The 24,453-nt window shown below is 41.1% G+C and overlaps 1 protein-coding gene across 1 annotated transcript in view; it reads left to right on the top strand.

Moving 5' to 3' along the window:
• The window catches only part of plxnb1a (plexin b1a), a 111,668-nt gene that overhangs the window by 44,223 nt on the left and 42,992 nt on the right, over positions 1-24,453 (top strand). Inside the window, exon 2 of the mRNA XM_063016180.1 lies at positions 22,632-23,751. Coding sequence (XP_062872250.1) covers positions 22,654-23,751 — 1,098 coding nt within the window. The 5' untranslated portion in view covers positions 22,632-22,653. The remainder of the gene's footprint in view (positions 1-22,631; positions 23,752-24,453) is intronic.

The raw sequence follows: 24,453 nt of genomic DNA, 5'->3' as shown, positions 1-24,453 counted from the left end.
CGCCGTACAGTAGTAGGTACATACAGCCTGTCAGGAGGTCCCCCACCTGGGTCGGGTTCGGCCCCTTGGGCGTCCCGTATGACCTTTGAAATACCCCAGGTGATTGGGGCAGCTATCTGGGTCGAGGGAATCACGGGATCAGGCTCGGTCTCCGGCCTGGTTGGTTCCCACTGTCTAGACAGGGCATCCGGTTTGACGTTTCTGGACCCCGGTCTATACGACAGCGTGAAGTGGAACCTACCGAAAAATAAGGACCACCGGGCCTGACGTGAGTTCATCCTTTTGACTTGCTGGATGAACGACAAATTCTTGTGGTCCGTCCAAACGAGAAAAGGAAGTTTGGCTCCCTCGAGCCAGTGTCGCCACTCATCTAAAGCCAATTTAATGGCTAGAAGTTCCCTGTCTCCGACCGGGTAATTCCGCTCAGCCGGAGTCAGGCGGTGCGAAAAGAAGGCACACGGATGCAGCTTCTTTCCTGGCCCCACTCTCTGGGACAATACTGCCCCAACCCCAACCTCAGAGGCATCCACTTCGACCACGAATGGCTCCTCAGGGTCAGGCAACTGCAAGACAGGAGCAGTTGTCAAGAGAGCTTTCAGTCTGTCAAAGGCTTGTTGGGCCTGCACCGACCATGTGAACGGACCCTTGCCAGTAAGGGCTGTTAGTGGCGCAGCGACAGTGCTAAAGTTCTTGATAAATCGCCTAAAAAAATTTGCAAAGCCCAAAAACCTTTGCATTTGGCGAACAGAACTTGGAGTTGGCCAGCTCTCTACAGCATTGATTTTAGCCGGGTCCATGCGAAGGGCGCCTTGTGACACTATGAACCCCAGGAACGAAACCGAAGGGGCGTGAAAGACGGACTTCTCCAGCTTGACGAAAAGATGGTGTTCAAGCAAGAGCTGGAGAACTCGCCGGACATGCCCTATGTGTTCGTCGATGGAGCGGCTAAAAATAAGAATATCGTCTAGATAGACGTAGACGAACTTATCAAGGGTCTCCCGTAGGACCTCATTGATGAATCTTTGGAAGACTGCGGGGGCATTCATTAACCCAAAAGGCATTACTCGATACTCATAGTGGCCAGTGGGCGTAATGAACGCAGTCTTCCACTCGTCCCCTTGCCTGATCCGGATCAGGTTGTACGCGCTACGTAAGTCGAGCTTTGTAAAAATCGATGCTCGCTGAAGGGCTTCAAAAGCCGTGGCCATCAGCGGCAGCGGGTACCGATCCTTGATCGTAACGGCATTTAGACCGCGATAATCAATACAGGGGCGCAAGGTATCGTCCTTCTTGCCAACAAAAAAGAACCCCGCCCCGGCCGGGGAGGAAGAAGAACGAATGAACCCCTGTTTGAGCGCCTCGCGCACATACTCCTCCATGGCAACCTTCTCCGGACCGGAGAGTGAGAAAAGGCGCCCCCTAGGAGGGGTAGTGCCAGGCAACAAATTGATGGCGCAATCGAACGGTCTGTGGGGGGGCAAGTCCCGCGCCCTGGACTTGCTAAAAACCTCCTGAAGATCATGGTACATAGGAGGAACTGTGGCCAAATCCGGGGTCTCCATTTTTGGTACTGGCGGGTGGAGATTCGCGCTGGCCTGAAGCAAGCATGAATCTCTACACCGTGTTCCCCAAATGAAGATTGACCCGGTGGCCCAGTCGATCTGGGGGTTGTGTCTTTGCAGCCACGAAAAACCCAGGACCACCTTGAGATGAGGAACGTGCGTCACTAAAAAGGAGATCCGTTCCTCGTGATCCTCCAGACACAACGTCAAGGGCTGCGTCCGATGGGTAATCGGGCTGCCCGCTACGGCTCGACCATCAACAGCATGGACCGAGACCGGCTTGGCTAGCGGTTGGACCTCTATCCCCAGCCTGCGTACCAGATCGATGTCCATAAAACTCTCCACCGCTCCCGAATCTACACAAACCCGGAGGTTTGTGTCGCCCGAACCCCAAGACAATTGGGCCGATAAAAACAAACCCTGACCAGGAATACTAGTCTGGCCCTCTCTCGATTCCCTGGTTCGAGAGCGGCCCGCTAGTTTAACGGTTGTTGGGGTCTGGAGCGAAAACCTGATGCCTTAGGGGCGTCAGGTCGTGTCGACCCCAATTGCATGGGTTCGGGGTCGGGATTATGCGGAGGGGAGCTAGGAGGGGCCAACGAGCGAGTAAACGGAGGACAGAAACCCCGTTCCCGCGCTCGCTGGCGAAGACGGGTATCTATGGACGTGGCCAGCGTGTAAAAGGCCTTAAGGGTGGTAGGAGGATCTCTCGTGGCCAGCTCGTCCTTTACCTTACCGGAAAGGCCGCGATGAAAAATGGCGGTGAGGGCCCCTTCATCCCAACCACACTCTGCTGCTAGCGTTCGAAACTCTATAACGTAGTCTGCTACTGAGCGACCACCTTGGGTGAGCTCGAGTAGGCGAGGACCCGCCTCTCGGCCCCCCGAAGGGTGAAAAAATGTCTCCTTGAGGGCTTCCTTAAAGGAGCTTTCAGATGAACACTCTGGGGCATTCTGCTCCCAAAGTGCGGTAGCCCATTCCAACGCCCTCCCGGTAAGAAGGGAAATGATGTAGGCCACCCTTGAGCGTTCTGTGGGGTAGCGAGACGGTTGAAGTTCAAATGCTAACGAGCATTGGAGGAGAAATCCGCGGCACTTTTTCGCTTCTCCCGAGTATCTCTCGGGAGGAGGGATGGGCGTGTCGCGGGTTGCAGACTCCCCAGAGTGGGTTCCGGGATTAGGGCTGGGCTCCGAAGTTGGCAGGAGTTGGGTTAGGACTGCTAACCGCTGTGCCAATTCGTTGAGGGCTGCCTCGTGCCTGCCCAACGCCACCCCTTGGTGGCGTAGCGCGTCTGAGACCGGTATGGGTTCTGCTGAGTCCATACTGGTCGCACCTTTCTGTTACGTGGAAGAAAGGAGGACTCAAATGCAGAACTTATAGAAAATTACTATTTTTATTTTTATTTAGAAACAAACAACAGAAGAGAAAAAGGTAGAGAAAAACAAAAACCAATCGGGAAGTCCGATGGCGCCGCTTAACCAGCAGGCAAACAAAATACAAAAGGAAAATAATAAAGTTGGGCGCGAACCGCGGTCTTCCAGGTACTAACCGGGCGCGCTAACTCCGCGCTATTACTGCGCGGGTGACGGAGAGCGGAAAAGCGCTTAAGGCGCTAGAGCGCAGGAACGCGGGAGGCGTTAACTCCCGGAAAACGCTAGCCCCAGCACAGCGGAAGGCTAGCGATGTACGCAACCGACGTCTACCTCGCGAAAGCTTGCAGCCGAGGGAATTCGCCGATCTGGAAAAGAGAGAATAATGAGTTAGGATTTTGACAGACAAAAGAGCGGATTCGAACCGGGGATGACGGCGTAAGTGCCGAATGCTTAGCGGCGTCGCCACCCAGCGGTTATTAAATCCAATTACTAATTGGATACAAGAGGTTGCACGGATACCGCAACAAGCGCACACGCTTGCTGTGTAGCAGCACCGCTAATGCTATCGATAAACAATAAGCAGCGCGAGGGCTGCACGGCGTCGCACCACGCTAATCCTAATAGGCAAACTAACGAAGAATACCTCGACCTTGCAGTCTACACACCCGAATGGCGCATGCCACCAGGGGATACCCTCTAAGCCTACGAAAGCGTGGACGAGCTGCCACCTGTGAACCAGGAACAAACAAAAGGTGCGACACCTGCCGCTGCACAGGGCTGGCTTAAATAGCCAGCCCCGCAGCTGCAGGTGATCAGCCCTAATTAGTCCTCCTCCTATTTAAGGCCTTAGTTTGTTTGGCTCTGTAAGACCTGTTTCGCTGGGAACTCGGGGTGCATTCACCAGCTACCGCAGGTCTCCTAATACAATTTGGCCAAAATACGCAAAGAAATGGGCGTGGTGCGTGAACGGGCGGGCGGATCCTAAAGCTGTCTTCAAGAAGTGGTAACATTAATGGGCCGGACGATTTAGAGTTGGAACGGCGTCGATATCTCAAACTTTTTCGAAAATGAATGAAAGTCAATGGGACCAAAAAACGCTACAAAAGCGGGCGTGGCGGGCGAACGGGTGGGCGGATCCAAAAGCTGTATACAAGCCCGCGTCACACCAACGGGCCAGACGATTTGGCGTTGGAACGGCATCGATATCTCGAAAACTATAACATAACAATAGTGATTGCTATTGCACAATCACACTAATAAAATTAAATAAATAAATTAATGGCTGACCAACTTGATTTTATTTAAAAGATATAAACACATTTTAAATGTAATGCCTGAAACACACTCAAAATAACAGGGGAAGGCAACTTTACACATTTGTTTTGAGATCATGTTCGTTGTAAGAACCACTACGAATAAATTAGACTTGAAGTTTTTGAGCCGAAGACAAAAAGAACTGTTTAGACTGCTGTCAGAGAAAGGTGCAAAAGCTAGCATCTGTTCTGGTATAGAGGTCCAACAGTGCCCATAGCAGAGTTGTGAAGATACCCTTGGCAGGCAGTGGTGTATTGGGATGTTATAGACACATACAGTGTATCACAAAAGTGAGTACACCCCTCACATTTCTGCAAATATTTCATTATATCTTTTCATGGGACAACACTATAGACATGAAACTTGGATATAACTTAGAGTAGTCAGTGTACAACTTGTATAGCAGTGTAGATTTACTGTCTTCTGAAAATAACTCAACACACAGCCATTAATGTCTAAATGGCTGGCAACATAAGTGAGTACACCCCACAGTGAACATGTCCAAATTGTGCCCAAAGTGTCAATATTTTGTGTGACCACCATTATTATCCAGCACTGCCTTAACCCTCCTGGGCATGGAATTCACCAGAGCTGCACAGGTTGCTACTGGAATCCTCTTCGACTCCTCCATGATGACATCACGGAGCTGGTGGATGTTAGACACCTTGAACTCCTCCACCTTCCACTTGAGGATGCGCCACAGGTGCTCAATTGGGTTTAGTCCATCACCTTTACCTTCAGCTTCCTCAGCAAGGCAGTTGTCATCTTGGAGGTTGTGTTTGGGGTCGTTATCCTGTTGGAAAACTGCCATGAGGCCCAGTTTTCGAAGGGAGGGGATCATGCTCTGTTTCAGAATGTCACAGTACATGTTGGAATTCATGTTTCCCTCAATGAACTGCAGCTCCCCAGTGCCAGCAACAGTCATGCAGCCCAAGACCATGATGCTACCACCACCATGCTTGACTGTAGGCAAGATACAGTTGTCTTGGTACTTCTCACCAGGGCGCCGCCACACATGCTGGACACCATCTGAGCCAAACAAGTTTATCTTGGTCTCGTCAGACCACAGGGCATTCCAGTAATCCATGTTCTTGGACTGCTTGTTTTCAGCAAACTGTTTGCGGGCTTTCTTGTGCGTCAGCTTCCTTCTGGGATGACGACCATGCAGACCGAGTTGATGCAGTGTGCGGCGTATGGTCTGAGCACTGACAGGCTGACCTCCCACGTCTTCAACCTCTGCAGCAATGCTGGCAGCACTCATGTGTCTATTTTTTAAAGCCAACCTCTGGATATGACGCCGAACACGTGGACTCAACTTCTTTGGTCGACCCTGGCGAAGCCTGTTCCGAGTGGAACCTGTCCTGGAAAACCGCTGTATGACCTCGGCCACCATGCTGTAGCTCAGTTTCAGGGTGTTAGCAATCTTCTTATAGCCCAGGCCATCTTTGTGGAGAGCAACAATTCTATTTCTCACATCCTCAGAGAGTTCTTTGCCATGAGGTGCCATGTTGAATATCCAGTGGCCAGTATGAGAGAATTGTACCCAAAACACCAAATTTAACAGCCCTGCTCCCCATTTACACCTGGGACCTTGACACATGACACCAGGGAGGGACAACGACACATTTGGGCACAATTTGGACATGTTCACTGTGGGGTGTACTCACTTATGTTGCCAGCCATTTAGACATTAATGGCTGTGTGTTGAGTTATTTTCAGAAGACAGTAAATCTACACTGCTATACAAGTTGTACACTGACTACTCTAAGTTATATCCAAGTTTCATGTCTATAGTGTTGTCCCATGAAAAGATATAATGAAATATTTGCAGAAATGTGAGGGGTGTACTCACTTTTGTGATACACTGTATGTTGCTATAATGGCGATGTTTTTCCCAGGAAGTCCATGTTTTTTTCAGTAAGAGTGTTTGCCATAGACACAGAGAGTTTGTGCTGCCTGGCCTGCCTGCAGCAGTTAAACACACACACACACACACACACACATATATATATATATATATATATATATATATATGTATTTATAAAATCATCTAGTAAATTGGACCCACCATGACCCTGAATAAGATAAGGCGTTGAGTCCAACTAGAATTAATAAATGATTAATAAATAATTTTATACATCTGTTAACTATGGGTGCGACTAAAATATCTACACTTAATATTTAGAAGGGGTGTATTAAAGATCCAAAATGAAATCTATCTATCTATCTATCTATCTATCTATCTATCTATCTATCTATCTATCTATCTATCTATCTATCCATCCATCCATCCATCCATCCATCTATCCATCCATCCATCCATCCATCCATCCATCCATCCATTTACAATATAAATCCCACTGGGGGTATTGACTGGCACCATGAGAAGTAGTCCTGACAACACCCCATGGTCCAGGAATGATAGGGACACCGTGAAGTACTGTATATTTACTGTTTTAAAGCATACATGAATATAATAATTCACAATATACAAAAAACTAGGATATTTAACAGCTATCACTAGTGTAGCAGATACTAGTTGTTTGTATATTGTTAATTATTATATACATGTTTTAAAACTGTGAATATACAGTAGTTCAGCATACTTCAACTTAACATTTTTTTTTACATGGTCTACCTTGTCATGCTACATTAGTGCATTAAAAGAGGGAACTGATGATCTGTGCTTTTGACATAAGAGAAAATAGTTTCTCACTTGCTGATGTGAAAAGAGTGGCTCTAATAGTGAAGTTTGCGGGGGTAATAGTGAAATTTCGGGGCGATCTAATGGTCTTGCACTCATTCACGGTGTCCCTATCATTCCTGGACCATGGGGTGTTGTCAGGACAACCGCAAGCCACAAAGAGCCATTCAGAGGCATTAGAGAGAGACTCTTTTGTGCAGGGCCGAGGAGGGGTGGACGGGTGCTAATGTATGCATTTAATGTGCAAACAAAATAGATGAATAAGAATGTGAACTCAGCTTTGTTGCATAGCACAATCTATGTGTGTGAGGCTCACACAAAGATAGACTTTGTAAGAAGCACCGCTACCTGCCATAAAAAAATAAGTTGAAGAAATGTGCAGGAATTGAAGAGTCCGTGCACATTTACTTCTGTGTTCATCTAAAAAATAACAATGAACTGGTAGGTTAGCAGACAAATCAAAACATGAAAACAGTAGGATTGATTCATGGAGTTCTTACTTATTGGATGGCAGCTACCGTCCTTGAAGCAGAGTAAAGACACCCATGATATCTTTCTAAAGCTCTGCTCATGCAGCTGATTGCTAAGACTAACCGTCGATTTATATTTTTGAGTCTTCAGACACTCACTTTTACCTATCTGGACCTGGAAGACAGTCGAAATGCTTGAAAAGTGTGCTGTGTTCAGATGGGTCCATGTTCCAGTTTGTTTTAATAAAAATTTGTACCAAAGACCATAACCATCCAGACTGTTATCAGTGAAAGTTACAAAAGCCAACATCTGTCATGATATGGGAGCGCATCAGTGCCCACAGCATGGGTGACTTTCATTTGAGTTGTATATTGGAATTTAAAGAGACATATGTTTACCTTTAAAGCACACTGGCAACCACGGACTGTTAACCAAATTAAGTCTTGTGTCATGCAAGAATGGGCAAAAATTCCACCTGCAAAATGGCAACAATTAGTGTGCTCAGTTCCCAAACAAAAAGTGTAATTAATAGGAAAGGTGATGTAACAGTGGTAAACATGACTTTGTCACAAACTTTTTGAGTGTATTGCAATTTTTTTATTTTTATATTGATTTGATTATAATTACAAACTACAATGATCTGTATTAAAAGAAATGTAACAGTGGCCCTAAAATGTTGTATTACACAGCAAAATAAGTTTTTGTTGTTTGTTCTCAGGCCCAGGGATGGGGGTTTCTGCAAAAGGTTGATATTTAAGAGGCATGGTTAGCTTCTGTCCCAACATGTATGGAAATCAGGTTTGTTAGTCAAAATCATGAATATCCAAATAAAGTGCCCAAATGTGATGCCAAACAACAATTGTTCTTGTCAATACCAGGGTTGCAATTTAGCCAATTCTTTTTAACTGATAACTGACCGTCATTAGTCAGCAGTTAACCACTAACCAACAAGCACATAGTGTCTCATTCAAATACAAAACACATCACCATGTTTCATATCATTTTTGTACTTAATTTAATAGACAACATGGTAACATAAGAAACATAGAAGTAACAGAACAGTAATATGAATATACACACAGTAAGCAGAACCAGTTCAACATTCAAAATGTAGTTTATAAACAGTAACCTGCAGTGAAAATGTTATTGCGATTTCTAACTAATTAGGTTAATCAAAATTTGTAAAGATGAGCCAGTTTATTAAATCTCTTCCTAATAAGCAGAGTTTTACCTTTATACTGGGACATGATATGAAATCATTTCAAGCGGTTTAACATGCAGTCTTACTCCATACTAACACAAAACAGCTTCTGTTTGTGATTCTGTTCATATTTACATTTTCAGCATTTACTAGACACTTTTGTCCAAAGCGACTTACAGTACTGTGACTGTATATTGTCTAAGCAACCTGTGGCAACCTGGCAGTGATGGGGCTTGAATCAGTGACAATGGGGCAAGTCCAGTACCTTAACCACTAGGCTAAAGGCTGCCCTATGTTTAAAAAAAAATAGAAATGCATAAAAGGATATTTTTTTGTGAGATTAGAATGTCAGCACACTCTGTAGGAAACTGGCACATACACACTATGGGTGAGTCTCAGCTCAGCAGTCTGAGATCTTGTGTCTAGAAATCTGTATGTATGTATGTTTATTTAAATAAACATTTGCAATTTTGTATTTACTTTAGTCTGTTAGCTTCCTCTTACATAGCTACCAATAAAATTACCAGAAACCACAGTGACACAGTAAATTTGCACATGTCTAGCAGATATTATCACACAACCGGTCTAGATTTATATAAACCTGGGCTAAAAATATTCCAAAAGCTAACTAAAGTCAGAAGTTTAGATTATTGACGAAGATTAACAGGATGGGTTGTTGAGGTGCCCTGCCTTATAAAGAAGGTTCAGAAAATATGAGTCACTTCTTATTAGGAAAGCTCTGTTCAAACCATGCCCTGATCAAAAAATAAACTGGAAATGATTTTAAAGATAAACTGTGAAACAAGGAGATACTGTGGAAAGAACTGCTTTAGGTTTAAACTCTGCTGCGTAGTTTGAAAAGCTTGGAATCACAAAGCAGTTGCCTAGAACATACAAGTAAGTCAACTACTGATGATTTGGAAAAAAATGGTATGTTTAAAAATGAATGATAAAAAATGAATAAAACCCAAAGAATAACCCAAATTGGTGTGTGGCATGAACTGAAGACGGTAATTTATACATAAAATCTCGGAAAAATTTACAAATACTTCTCATAACTGTGCAAGCAGCTCATTCTGTGTCTTATCTGCTCAGTTTACAAGTGATGTTGTTGATGCTGGCAAATGTAAATAATAAAATACATGTTTAACATAACCTGAGCTGGGACCATTAAAGAGTTACATAACACTTCACTGAGCTACATCACTAGATAGAGTGCAACATAAATGCTGAATAATTAAAAGACCCCCCAAACCACATGGCTTTCTCCGGAGCCTGCTGGAAGTCTGGCCACTTTTGGTTCAGTGGCTACACATTATTTCCTGCATGTGAGGTCAGTTGGAAGTGGTCAGAATAGACGCCAGGCATCAGAAGCAGGTGCGAATCATTCCCACCAAGGGTCTATTTGACATCTTTTATTATTCAGCCAAGTGTCTTTTAGCAGCCAATGAAAAAAAGCTTGTGTTCACTGAAGGGTGAAGGGCATCAGTGCTCTGTACTTTATTTAAGCAAGAAAAAAAATCTGTCCGCGTTTTTGATATCCATCTAATAAATGAAGACAATTTTCTGTATTTTTTCTGTGATACATTTAAACCTGTTGTAAAAGCACAAATCACTACATTTGATTACAATGATTAGATCAGATAGATCTTAACCACAGGTAGAAGGTTTCCAGTGTTCCAGCTAATTAGAAGCACCTGTTTAATTAGCTAAGCTGGGGGTTTGGGAAGTAGAGTGCCAGAAATGCCAGCCAGATGTAGTTCTATTTAAACAATCATCGCTATATTTATTTACTTATTAAGATTTTAACGTCATGTTTTACACACTTTTGGTTCCATTCATGACAGGACAAGTAGTTACTGGTTAAACAAGATTCATTAGTTCACAAGTTTAATGTCAAACACAGTCATGGACAATTTTGTATCTCCAGTTCACCTCACTTGCATGTTTTTGTGCTGTGGGAGGAAACCGGAGCTCCCAGAGGAAACCCACGCAGACATGGGGAGAACATGCAAACTCCACACTTTTTTATAAGAAATAAATAAGAATGTTAGTAAGTACATATTAGTTTTCAGCTTAAGTGCTTAGTAAAGAGGTGGGTTTCACAGTGTAAACAGTGTTCAACTTTTAAAGCCAACAGCATTGTCTTGTGTTCCAAAGTTTCTAATGATTAAAGCTAGTCGAAAATTAGCACACAATGTACATAAAAAAAACATAGGGTCTGTCTGAAAACCTAGTGAGCTGCCTTGCTGTCTACTGCCTACCTGGGCAGCTGCCTAAGTAGAGAGGATTCTAATAAGACATTGAACTCATAAGGCAGATTATTTAGACTCACTACTTAGACAGTGATAACAGCGATTACATCACCACAGGTTTTGCTTTTTTAAGTATGTATTTCTTATTAAGAGGTCGGTAAGTTTAAACAGTATTTAAAAATCCCAACAACACTGCTGCACTCGATTATTTTAGACCGGAACCACACACAATAAACGGTAGTCAGTGACACCTGCCATCAAGTAAAGTGACCGTTCTAGTAGGATTTTCCTAACGTTTACTTAGTTGTATCTTACAGTAAAAACCACAGTCCGCAAAGACCTCACAAAGCATCAAAGGGTTCTCATTGTTGAAAGGTATCAGTCAGGAGAAAGGTCCAAAAACTTTCAAGGAATTACATATACGACGGAACGCATTATTGCATTTATAGATGGGATTTTAGGCACAAAAATTGTGTGGTATTTTGGCTTAAACCATGTAATATTTGCTTTTACAGATAAAAGCAGGTTGTTTTCAATTAAATTGTACATTTATTAAATAGATACTTATTAAATAGTTATTTAAGGTATTTGTTAAATATAAATAATATTATTACTTTATTATTATTGCATTTATAGATAGTGTTTTAGGTATTTTGTGGTGGTATTTCATGTGGTATTTTGACTTGAACCATGTGGTCTATGCTTTTACAGATAAAAGCAGGCTGTTGTTAATTAAATGCATGTATGAATATATAAATGAAATCATTTTAACTATCACCGAATCTTGTGTAATAAGTGTCTTCAATAGTGCCCTATTACAATATTTAAAAAAAAATCATTATTTTACTACATTAAGCTTTTTAATTTGAATTAAATAATCTTATTGTTACTATTACAAAAGCTTTCAGTTTTAAGCTTTTTTAAGCTTCAAACAAATGATTGCAGCTGTAAAAATGTTTTATGTATTTATTTATTTATATATTCTTACTAAATAATTCATCCTGATCAGTCATCCAAAAACCAAGGGCCTAATGCTGGAATATATCAGTCCATCACAGGGCAAGACATTCACTCACTTACCCACTTTACCCAGGGTAGATTCAGAGTGGGCAGTCCTCCTTTTGTATGGTTTTGGGAAATGGGAAGAAACCAGATGCCCCAAAGAAATCTCACATGGACAGGGGAAAACCAGCTGAATACCCTTAATAGGCAGTGACTGAGGGCATGGATTGAACCCAGTCTGCAGAAAAAACAGCCATGGAAAATTCCAAAATATCAAAGTAGTGTAATAACTGTTGTTGCTTTTGTTCACATTAATCATGAGTTTGATTTTTATTAGTAGTAGTAGTAGTAGTATGTGTGCAGATCTTAAAATTGTGTTTAAATGGCACAATATTTACTGTTAAGAGCAGAAATATTGTAAGAGAGGAAAGAAGTTTACTGGTAGGACATCCCTCTGTGTCACACTATATGTTCCCATTCAATGTCTAACCTTAGGGGTGAGTGGTGGGACTATTTATAGTGCTGAGGGTCTAGTTGTCATGGGAACTTGCTGTGGGCATTGGGGCAGTTCAGGATGAGAACTCCGGGACATGTAGAGCCTTGTTTTTGTTAATGAGGCATCCCTGGATATACAGTGGGGCCAAAACATATTTAGTCAGCCACTAATTGTGCAAGTTCTCCTACTTCTGTAATTTTCATCATAGGTACACTTCAACTATGAGAGACAAAATTAGAAAAAAAATCCAGGAAATCACATTGTAGGATTTTTAAAGAATTTTTTTTGTAAATTATGGTGGAAAATAAGTATTTGGTCACCCACAAACAAGCAAGATTTCTGGCTCTCACAGACCTGTAACTTCTTCTTTAAGAAGCTCTTCTGTCCTCCACTCGTTACCAGTGGCACCTGTTTGGCCTCGTTATCTGTATAAAAGACACCTGTCCACAGCCTCAAACAGTCAGACTCCAAACTCAACCATGGCCAAGACCAAAGAGCTGTCGAAGGACACCAGGAAGAAAATTGTAGACCTGCACCAGGCTGGGAAGAGTGAATCTACAATAGGCAAGCAGGTTGGTGTGAATAAATCAACTGTGGGAGCAATTGTAAGAAAATGGAAGACATATAAGACTATTGATAATCTCCCTCGATCTGGGGCCCCACGCAAGATCTCATCCCGTGGGGTCAAAATGATCATGAGAACGGTGAGCAAAAATCCCAGAACTACACGGAGGGACCTGATGACCTCAACCCCATAGAAAATTTGTGGAGGGAGTTGAAAGTCCGTGTTGCCCAGCGACAGCCCCAAAACATCACTGCTCTAGAGGAGATCTGCATGGAGGAATGGGCCAAAATATCAGCTACAGTGTGTGCAAACCTGGTGAAGACTTACAGGAAACGTTTGACCTCTGTCATTGCCAACAAAGGTTATGTTACAAAGTATTGAGTTGAACTTTTGTTATTGACCAAATACTTATTTTCCACCATAATTTACAAATAAATTCTTTAAAAATCCTACAATGTGATTTCCTGGATTTTTTTTTTCTCATTTTGTCTCTCATAGTTGAAGTGTACCTATGATGAAAATTACAGACCTCTCTCATCTTTCTAAGTAGGAGAACTTGCACAATCAGTGGCTGACTAAATACTTTTTGGCCCCACTGTAAATTCTGAAATTTTGAGAAAACTTTATTAAAAGTGAATGTACATGTTAGGGAGTTACATAATTATGTGATAGTTTCATCACTTGAATAATTTATTTATTACAGGGTATGTGTCCAATTCTGCTAAAATTCGAAAATGTAAATGTAACAGTCAGTATGGATTTATAACACCTTATTTAAAATATAGCTTTAAGTCTGTGAGCTATTATAAGCATATAGTTAACTAATTAACTATATAGTTTATAGTTATTTCAGTTGGCTAATTTAATTAGCTTGTTTGGACAACATATTTAATGTAACTGTAACCACATGATTTAAATATCCACACATCTTTAAAGAGGCAGATGAGTTGGAGCAAATCATGAATCTTTGTAACAGTTCATTCTTAAAATCAGAGGGCTTTAAATAAATGATTCCCATAGGGATAAACTTCTATAAATGTTCATTTAAAGAAGGATTTTTAATCCTTGTATTTCATTTTCATCAATCGTTTTATCCTTGTCAGGGTTATGGATGGTCCAGTCTTACGAGGAAACACTGGGTGCAGGGCAGGAAGACCCTGGACAGGGTGCCAATCTATTGCAGGGTTTTGGCCACCGCCAACCCTCAGACATAGCCAGTCACGTCTGTGTAGACACCCAGCCAACCGATATCACCACTGAGATTCGAATAAGACAGCTAGTGAAACAGACATCAGTAGTGTAGTGAAGTGATTATAATACATTGTCTTTAACTGCAAATGCTTTAAAGTTCTTAACTATGCATTAAAACCTTCATTTTCTACCACTTTGTGAATTAAGCTATGGTTATGTTTAATTCCCTTCCTGGCCTGCTAATTCTTGCCTAAAGCTATTAGCTATTGAGCACATAAGCTATAGAGACTAAAGTAGGCCCAAGAGAAAATTGAACTCACGACCCCTGGTTTACTAGGCCAGTGCTCTAACTCCTGAGTTATGGAGCCTATAGAAGAGGTATCAAATAACAATCAGAAGATTTGGGAGAAAAACTGTTAATTTTGGACCATAGACATGAGCCTATAGTTGTAAGCTATAGAATGGTCTATAGGCCCAGGTGAGCATTTAATTCACATCCCCTGGTTTAAAAGGGTAGTGCTCTTAACAGTAAACAGTCAGGAGTTTTGAGAGTTAATCTTCTAAATCTTGCTGCTAGCCGTGATCAATGGAGCATGTAGACTACAAAGACCAAAGTAGGCTCCAGTGAGAAGTGAACTCACAACCCCTGGTTTACTAGAACAGTGCTCTAATCACTGAGCTATGGAGCCAACTGACCAGGTTGCAGTTAACAGTCAGGAAACTGGTACAGGAAAGGGTCTTTCCCTAAAATGTTGCTGCCACATTGTAAGCATATATTATTATGTAATTGATTTATTACAGCTGTTAGCAGTTGTTGTGGCTTAAACACATGAATTTAATAATTAGAATGAATGTCTTAATAATACTTTTGGTCATATAGTATACAGTGAACCACTTTGGACATAGTTTAGGAACACTTGCTGTCTGTTGGTCCGCTGCTGTATATGCTGAATATTTTTGATAAATCAACAAGTTTGTACTTTTTGTTTAACTAGGATGTAAATGGTATCTTGGGGAAACAAATTTCTAACATCAACCTGTTATTGTTGAAATAGCACCTTTGTGGGATGCTTTGAAGGAAGCTATATAAAAAATATGCTCTAGTATCATTAGTGCCATTATGTAATATCATATAATTGATTTATTACAGCTGTTAGCAATTGTGGTTAAAGCACATTAATAAATAGATGGGGTGTCTTAATACTTTTTTCCATATAGTGTACAATGAACCACATTGGGCTGTTGATGTATATGCTGTATATTTTTGACAAATCCACAAGTTTGTATGTTTTGTTTAAATATGATTTAAATGGTAATTTGGAAATAAATATATCTACTAGATGACAAATTTTTAACGTCAACCTCTTAATGTTGTAATAGCACCTTTGGGAAATGCATTTATATAAAGAATATGCTCCAGTAATATTATCTGGCTGATTTCTCACTTCTCTCTTTCTCATTCAGTAAATCACTCTGTAATTGTAAGCAGTATGTAGCTGCCAAATAATAATTATATTATAAAATATTAGCATATGTTTTTGAAATTGACGATCTGCCGATTACTTGCAGTTTGTTGGAAATTTGTAGTCAAATTAGCCCAGACCAGCTCCTAATAGCCTTAAGCTGATATTTTAAAAAAAACCCAGCATGAACTCCATTTCAACGCTCTAGCTATGTGCTGAATGGTCACATTGTCCCCTGGGCAGGATAAATAGGTTCCTTAATCACCCAAAGTGGCAACTTCTCATGTTCATTGTCATGCTCAATGAGACGCAACATCGAGACATTCTATTGAAGGCCGTAAAAATGTGGGGTTAATGCCAACCCCTCAGCGAGAGACAGTAGGGCCTGTCTCTTCCTTTAGCAGTGGCAGTTGAAGGCCTCGCTAGCCTGATGTGGCATGTCAGCCACGACATCCCTACCCATGGGAGTACTTACAAACAATACTCTCTTGTCAGCCGCTTTTCATTTACCTAGCCAGACAGAAACCCTAGTTCCCTAAAATACTTGTTAATCTTGAGAAAATCTACGAAACAAGTACAGAAACACATCTCAATACAAGGAGTAATAATAAGACAGAACAAGCACCTGTAGTAAAATATTTACAAAACGTTAATTATTACAAGTGATAGGTCATAGGTGGGGGCCACATGAGAAATTGGGACTGTTGTGGAGGGCCAGACCAATATGGTAAACTTAATAATCTCTTTATAAAAAGCAGTAAATTGTACAGTTTTGATAAGCTGCTACTGTTAAGATTATATTTTACAATCGGGCAAAGAAAATGAGAAGCAAGCAGAGTAAAACATTATTATTTTACTATTTAATGTGCTACTATTTAGGTTTTTTATTTAACTTCATTTAACACAAAGTGATATTGCTGTTTTGTTTGGAGTCAGATTACCTCATTTGTTGCTTTTTGGATATCACAAAGCTGGATGTGTAAAACCTAATAAAAAAGTCCTTGTTGCTTTTGCAGTTTAGATAGCAAAACTTCAGATGTGACAGATATGATGAGCGCTCTGCATCATTCAAATTCTTGTATTTCTCTTGTGTGTTTAGTACCATAATGCCGATTCAGATCTGTTATCCACATACTAAACAGACAGCTTTACATCCAACTTTAGTAAATAAATACTTAGACATTCATATCTTGTTAGAAACTCTACTACACTTAGTATCAATCACACTCACAGTTCTGTTCACCAACACATTACTGTGAAGCTGTATGCACTCACACACGCACTAACGTAAATTGAAACAAATATATAATAACAGTACCTTAAAAAAAAAAACCATGCTATTGTTTAGCATGTATGATGTACACTTATTTATGTCTGATTTCTAATTACCACTGACCTCATGGAAGCCGGTTGGGAACAGCCAAAGGGCCGAATGTGGCCCGGAGGCCGTTCAATGCCCAGATGGATGGACTAGTCTAAGGAAGTAGACACTGCTGGGAAAAACTTTCATTTTATGCATGTAAACGTGTGCATAACTTTGTCTATCAGTTAATGGCTCCTCATTACTCCCCTCTTATATTCATAACCTCGGTATAATCTTTGACAGTTACTCTTAGTAAGTCTTTGATTGTGCAAACTCCTTACTTACTAAACTGCTTTTTAGAACATAGCTCATCTTTGCCCATCACTTTCCTTCATACCTTTAACATGAAGATTTTTGTGTTTTTGTAAAGCGTCTTTGAGTATTCTGGAAAGCGCTTTATATAATGTATTTTTTTTTTTTTTTCACATTTTTTGTTGGTTTGTCTGTTTCATTCTTTTTTTTTTTATTAATTGTTGCGGATTATCGTTATTTTTATAGCATTTCCTTATTGCATATATTGCAATCCTGAAGGCTGTCTGGTTTACCGACCTGTTTCCACATCTTTTTGAACTGCCTCTCCCTCAACATCACAGGACAACTCAATATTACATAGTAATAAAGTGTTATTGCTATTATTATTATTATTTGTAACAGGTTGGGTCGCACCTTCCTACTAAGCCTGAGCCACTCAAGAATGAAATGAAAGCAAATGTGCAAATGTTTAATCAAGGAAAAACAATACTGTGGCTACAATTCCTCCACCTGGAGTGAATTAACGCTCACTTGACACAGATGACTGTCAATCAAAAGAAACTGACACATCACTTATATGCGCCTCTGTGCACCTCTGCCGGCCAAAACGGCAACGCGGAAGGACACCACTATTATGTGAATTTAATCAGCGGAGGCCTGTTACAATTATTTTTATTACAATAACAATAGCACAAAGATACAGAATTTCTGGCACTTTCATGTGTCTGTACATGTGTTCTAAAGTAACAAAGTCCACAGTTTTAACAACTCCTGAAATATTTTCACCCAAAATATAAGTATAAAGTGGTATTAAACAGTCTAAAATGCATTAAATCGTTAAGATAAAAGTCATTTATAATATATAGAACATTTTCCTGACTGCCAAAACACACTGTTTTCAGTCATTCTTGTTTGGTAAATACGGAGCAACAGTAATGGCAATGCTAATGTTTTACTTGACCCTGCTTTGCCTTTTCAGCCCACATCCCTGAGTCACTGACAACCCTTACAATAAGGGCATTTTTCTTTCTTCAGCTGTGTGTGTGTATGCGCACCCATGTGTGGACTTGTATTAAGGCAGAGACTGTTTGGGAACACACAACAGTATATCTTTCAGTCTAGGCATGGTTTGTGTAAAGAATAATACAGTTAGGAGACAAGAAAATAGAGTGATGTAGCATTTACTGATACTGATAGATTTTATCACTTGATTATCTGCCTGTCTAATAGGGTACTCTACTTAATTACCCATCATTCATTTGGTTTAATTGATGAGAAGCAATAAAGCATGGCATGCATGGAGTGTTGTGTAGGTACATTTATAGATTAATGGTGATTTACTGTATCCAATTTCCTCTAATGGCAATGATGCTCATCAGTCGTTTCCCTTATCAGTAACAGTGATTTGATGTAATTGTTGTTCGAGGCTCAGATGGTGTTATTAAAACAATTCTGTCCTTATGTCGGTTTCACTGATGTAATATGCTACCTGATAGAGTGGCCACTTTCTTTACCCCAAAAACTGAGGACATCAGACCCCAAAAAATAGGGCATGACAGTGGGTATTCAGGATAGTGTCTACTGCACACAACATGAATACATTAATTGATACAGTATAATTGAACAATGAAAAGTAGTCTGTGTGCAGCTTATATAACAGTGTAAATTTATTCTTCCCTCAAAATAACTCAATATACAGCCATTAATGTCTAAACCACCGGCAACAAAAGTGAGTACACCCCCCCTTAGTGAAAGTTCCTGAAGTGTCAATATTTTGTGTGGCCACCATTATTTCCCAGAACTGCCTTAACTCTCCTGGGCATGGAGTTTACCAGAGCTTCACAGGTTGCCACTGGAATGCTTTTCCACTCCTCCATGACGACATCACGGAGCTGGCGGATATTCGAGACTTTGCGCTCCTCCACCTTCCGCTTGAGGATGCCCCAAAGATGTTCTATTGGGTTTAGGTCTGGAGACATGCTTGGCCAGTCCATCACCTTTACCCTCAGCCTCTTCAATAAAGCAGTGGTCATCTTAGAGGTGTGTTTGGGGTCATTATCATGCTGGAACACTGCCGTGCGACCCAGTTTCCGGAGGGAGGGGATCATGCTCTGCTTCAGTATTTCACAGTACATATTGGAGTTCATGTGTCCCTCAATGAAATGTAACTCCCCAACACCTGCTGCACTCATGCAGCCCCAGACCATGGCATTCCCACCACCATGCTTGACTGTAGGCATGACACACTTATCTTTGTACTCCTCACCTGATTGCCGCCACACATGCTTGAGACCATCTGAACCAAACAAATTAATCTTGGTCTCATCAGACCATAGGACATGGTTCCAGTAATCCATGTCCTTTGTTAACATGTCTTCAGCAAACTGTTTGCGGGCTTTCTTGTGTAGAGACTTCAGAAGAGGCTTCCTTCTGGGGTGACAGCCATGCAGACCAATTTGATGTAGTGTGCGGCGTATGGTCTGAGCACTGACAGGCTGACCCCCCACCTTTTCAATCTCTGCAGCAATGCTGACAGCACTCCTGCGCCTATCTTTCAAAGACAGCAGTTGGATGTGACGCTGAGCACGTGCACTCAGCTTCTTTGGACGACCAACGCGAGGTCTGTTCTGAGTGGACCCTGCTCTTTTAAAACGCTGGATGATCTTGGCCACTGTGCTGCAGCTCAGTTTCAGGGTGTTGGCAATCTTCTTGTAGCCTTGGCCATCTTCATGTAGCGCAACAATTCGTCTTTTAAGATCCTCAGAGAGTTCTTTGCCATGAGGTACCATGTTGGAACTTTCAGTGACCAGTATGAGAGAGTGTGAGAGCTGTACTACTAAATTGAACACACCTGCACCCTATGCACAGACCTGAGACCTAGTAACACTAACAAATCACATGACATTTTGGAGGGAAAATGACAAGCAGTGCTCAATTTGGACATTTAGGGGTGTAGTCTCTTAGGGGTGTACTCACTTTTGTTGCCGGTGGTTTAGACATTAATGGCTGTATATTGAGTTATTTTGAGGGAAGAATAAATTTACACTGTTATATAAGCTGCACACAGACTACTTTTCATTGTGTCAAAGTGTCATTTTGTCATTGTTGTCCCATGAAAAGATATACTTAAATATCTGCAGAAATGTGAGGGGTGTACTCACTTTTGTGATACACTGTATGTTTCAGCATGTCGTCAGCGATAACAGTTAGTAATTTAGTAACTTAGTAATTAACTAGTGTTTTAGGGCTGGACGTTCTTCATTAAAGTGGTGGTTGTCTTCATGGAAAGTGGTGGCTTTAAATTAAATGCAAGTCATGACTTTTAACTAATCATAAGCCAATGACAGGCAAATCCAGGCATTTCACCGGACTGCAGACAAGCAGATTAAAAATCAGTCTGTCCTCCTTACAACCGGATAGATAGCTAGATGGATGGATGGATGGATGGATGGATAAATGGATGGAAGGATGGATGAATGGATGGATGGATGGATGGATGGATAGATGGATAGATCAACTTTCTAGTCATTGCTCAGTACAGGTACAAGGCAACAAAATGCAGTTAGCATCTACCAGAAGTGCAAATAGTAGCATTGTGCAAAAAACAACAAACATCAGTAAACTTATACATCTATGGTTAATATAATAATAATAACTATTTACATATATGGTATTAGGTCTATATACTGTACATAATAATAAAAATAATAATAATCATAATAACATGGACACTATCTGATAGCCAAAAGGACAGAAGCCACCATATTACATTACTTTTGACAAAAAGTAAAAATGTTTACCCGACTTGTTACTTACCCAAATGTTATCATTAACATTTACTAAAAAAATAATATGGTAACAAGCAGTGTCAGTGTTAATATCATTTTATTTACAAAGTCCCCAGAAACTAATGAGTGTTTCACATGTGGCAAAAGCAAGCTTAGGTGAATTAGCTAGCCTTTTAGCTATATCACTTACACAAAATGTTTACCACAGTTACAAAATATTTCATTCTTAGCTATTATTAATAATAACTTATAAACTTTGCTTTTACAGTCAAAACTCATGATATTATTTAATAAAATGAGCTCATGAGTGTATTAGTAATGAGTATGCTGAATGTGGGTGACTTGCCTTCTGATGTCATGGCTGCCGCACTCAGTCACTGGCTGTCATGCGTAATATATACATAAATATCATGAATAACGGGTATTTTCAATTGTCTAGCTACTTAATGTTATTACATTATTGAGAATATACTGATATACTACTACTACTTTCATTTGTGACCAGGTTATTAAACTGACATGCTGACTGAGTTGGCAAGCAGCAAGATTGCTAACATTATTATGAGCAGAAGTTCAAGTACACTTTTTGTCTTTTTGGGACACAACCAAAATACTGTATGTTTTGGTTTATTGTAATCAGTTTTGTAATCAAGTTTTGTTTATTGTTATGGAAAAGGGTCCACCGAATTTAAGAAGCTGTAACAAATGCAAGCTGTAACAAATGCAAGCTGTATAGTACATTATATGGCCAAAAGTATGTGAACACCTGACTTAATGTCTTTTTAAAACCATGGTCAATAATATAGATTTTCATTTTCACCTTACAGCCTCCACTCCTCTGAGAATGCTTTAACAAGACCTCGGTGTGTGTTTGTGGGATTTTATGCCTATTTAGTCAAAACAGAATTGTTAGGGTCAGACATTGACTTGCTATAAGATGTGTGCGATGTTTAATGGATCTGATGTCTTTGTGCAGGCCACTGGAGTTCCCCCACACCAAACTCTTGAAATGTCTTCATGGAGCCTGCTTTGTGCACAGTGGCACAGTCATGCTGGAACAGAAACTGTTGCCACAAAGTTAGAGGCATATCATTTATTATTTCTATTTGATTTTATGGGTGTGTAGGGGTGTCCACATGCTTTTGACCATAGAGTTTTGTGGATTCTTGAGGGTAAAAACAAGCAAATAACTAATGTTATGATTTAGTTTTAGCAGTCATCATTGATTCTTTAATTGATAATTTGGCGGCACGGTGGCTAAGTGGGTAGCACTGTCGCCTCACAGCAAGAAGGACCTGGGTTCGATCCCCAGGTGGGGCAGTCCGAGTCCTTTCTGTGTGGAGTTTGCATGTTCTCCCCGTGTCTGCGTGGGTTTCCTCTGGGAACTCCGGTTTCTTCCCACAGTCCAAAGACATGCAAGTGAGGTAAATTGGAGATAGAAAAATTGTCCAGGACTGTGTTCGATATAACCTTGTGAACTAAAGAACCTTGTGTAATGAGTAACTGCTGTTCCTGTCATGAATGTAACCAAAGTGTAGAACATGACGTTAAAATCCCAATAAACAAACAAACAAACATTAATTGATAATTTAATCATTAATTTATTTAGTATTCTTTTTTTCATCTTTCAGTGCATTTGCTGTTGAACGTGGGATGGCGCTCATCTCCGCCCTTCTTCCTCTCCTCCTGCTGGGGATTTCAGGAGTTGCAGCATTGTGTGGACCCTATCCCTGCTTCTCTTCCAATGATACCGTGTTCCAGCACCTGGCCCTGCACCCCGATCCAGCTGTAGGTACACTGTACATTGGTGCACGAGACCGCCTTTACCAGCTGGCTGGTCTGGATCGCTTGCGTTTGGAGGTGGAAGTGCAAACAGGCCCTGTAAGAGACAGTAAGGATTGTCTTCCCCCTGTAACTACAGAGAACTGTCCCCAAGCCAAGCAAGTGAGTAACCACAATAAGCTGCTGCTGGTGGATCCCTTTTCTCTCCAGCTCATTTCCTGTGGCAGTATCCACCAGGGTACATGTCAAAAGCGCAGTCTAGCCAGCATCAGTCAAGTTTTATTTTCGGCTGAAAGACCTATGGACACGCAGTACGTGGCTGCAAATGACCCAACCGTCACTACTGTTGGACTTGTGGCAAGGCCTAAAGATGCTCTGCCACTCCTCTATGTAGGAAGAGGCTACGTTGGAAGGGTCAGTCACCCACCAATCTCCACTCGCCAGCTTTCCAATGAGCCTGTGTTTTCTTATGAGGAGACGGCTAAACTGGCTGTGGCCAGTCGCCTTTCAGATTATGACCACAATTTTATATCAGCGTTTGCACGCCGCAACCACATCTACTTTCTTTTCTACAGGCGTGACCTCAAAGCCAACGCCTGGGAGTATAGAACGTATGTTGCCCGGGTGTGCCTGGGTGATCAGGCGTACTATTCCTACATCGAAGTTCCGCTGGAATGTCACTCCAAGTCCAACTTGACTGAAAAAACCTACAACCTTCTCCAGGGGGCACAGGTTGGTGGGGAGGAATTGCATAATGAGCAGTTCCTTGTGGCTGTGTTTTCAACTGCGCTGAACGGGGCCAGCAAGCCGAGTGAAGAATCTGCACTTTGCATTTACAGTTTAGATAACATAGATCAGCGGATAGATGCCACAAGGGACCTGTGCTACACAAAAGATGGACAGAGGGAGGGCAGCAAGGTAGCATATATTGAGTATGATGTTAAATCCAGCTGTGCCAACCTACCCACGGTAAGAACTTAAGCTGACATGTACTAATGCTCTTTTTTATTTTTTTTATTCTTGCATTAAAAAAAACTTTGGTTCTAACAGGGTTTCAGCAGATTTGTATTCTTTGACTGTTGTCTACTTAAACTAAAGTAAGGTAATATATAAATATACAGTCATGTGAAAAAGTTAGGACACCCCATGAGAACCTTTGTCTTTTTAAACATATTTAAACATATGGACATTTGAGCTTCATTTCAACAGTATTGACAACAACAAATAAAACTGAAAAAATTACTTTAAAACACAAGTTGTAGAATGTAATGAACAAAAATGGAAATTTATTGTGATGAAAAACTTAGGACACCATATGTCCTAATTGCTGGTATTTCCTCTTTGGCTGAAATAACCTCAATTGGACGTTTCCTATAACCATCTACCAGTCTCTGACATCGACTGGGAGAAAGTTTTTCCCACTCCTCCATGCAGAATTTCTTCAGTGAGGTTTGAGGGGTTTCTTGCATGCACAGCCCGTTTCAAATCACCTCACAGCATCTCAATAGGATAAAGATCCGGGCCAGAACTCTCCATTTCTTTCTTTTGAGCCATTCCTTGGTGGATTTACTGGAATGTTTTGGATCGTTGTCATGATCCATGGTCCACTTCAGCTTCAGTTTTTGGACAGATGGTCTTACATTTTCCTCAACCACCCTCTGATACAGTGAA

Source organism: Trichomycterus rosablanca, chromosome 19 (genome assembly GCF_030014385.1).
Source record: "Trichomycterus rosablanca isolate fTriRos1 chromosome 19, fTriRos1.hap1, whole genome shotgun sequence".
Lineage (NCBI taxonomy): Eukaryota > Metazoa > Chordata > Actinopteri > Siluriformes > Trichomycteridae > Trichomycterus > Trichomycterus rosablanca.
The sequence above is the reverse complement of the archived record's forward strand: the minus strand, read 5'-3'. Positions and strand labels throughout refer to the sequence as shown.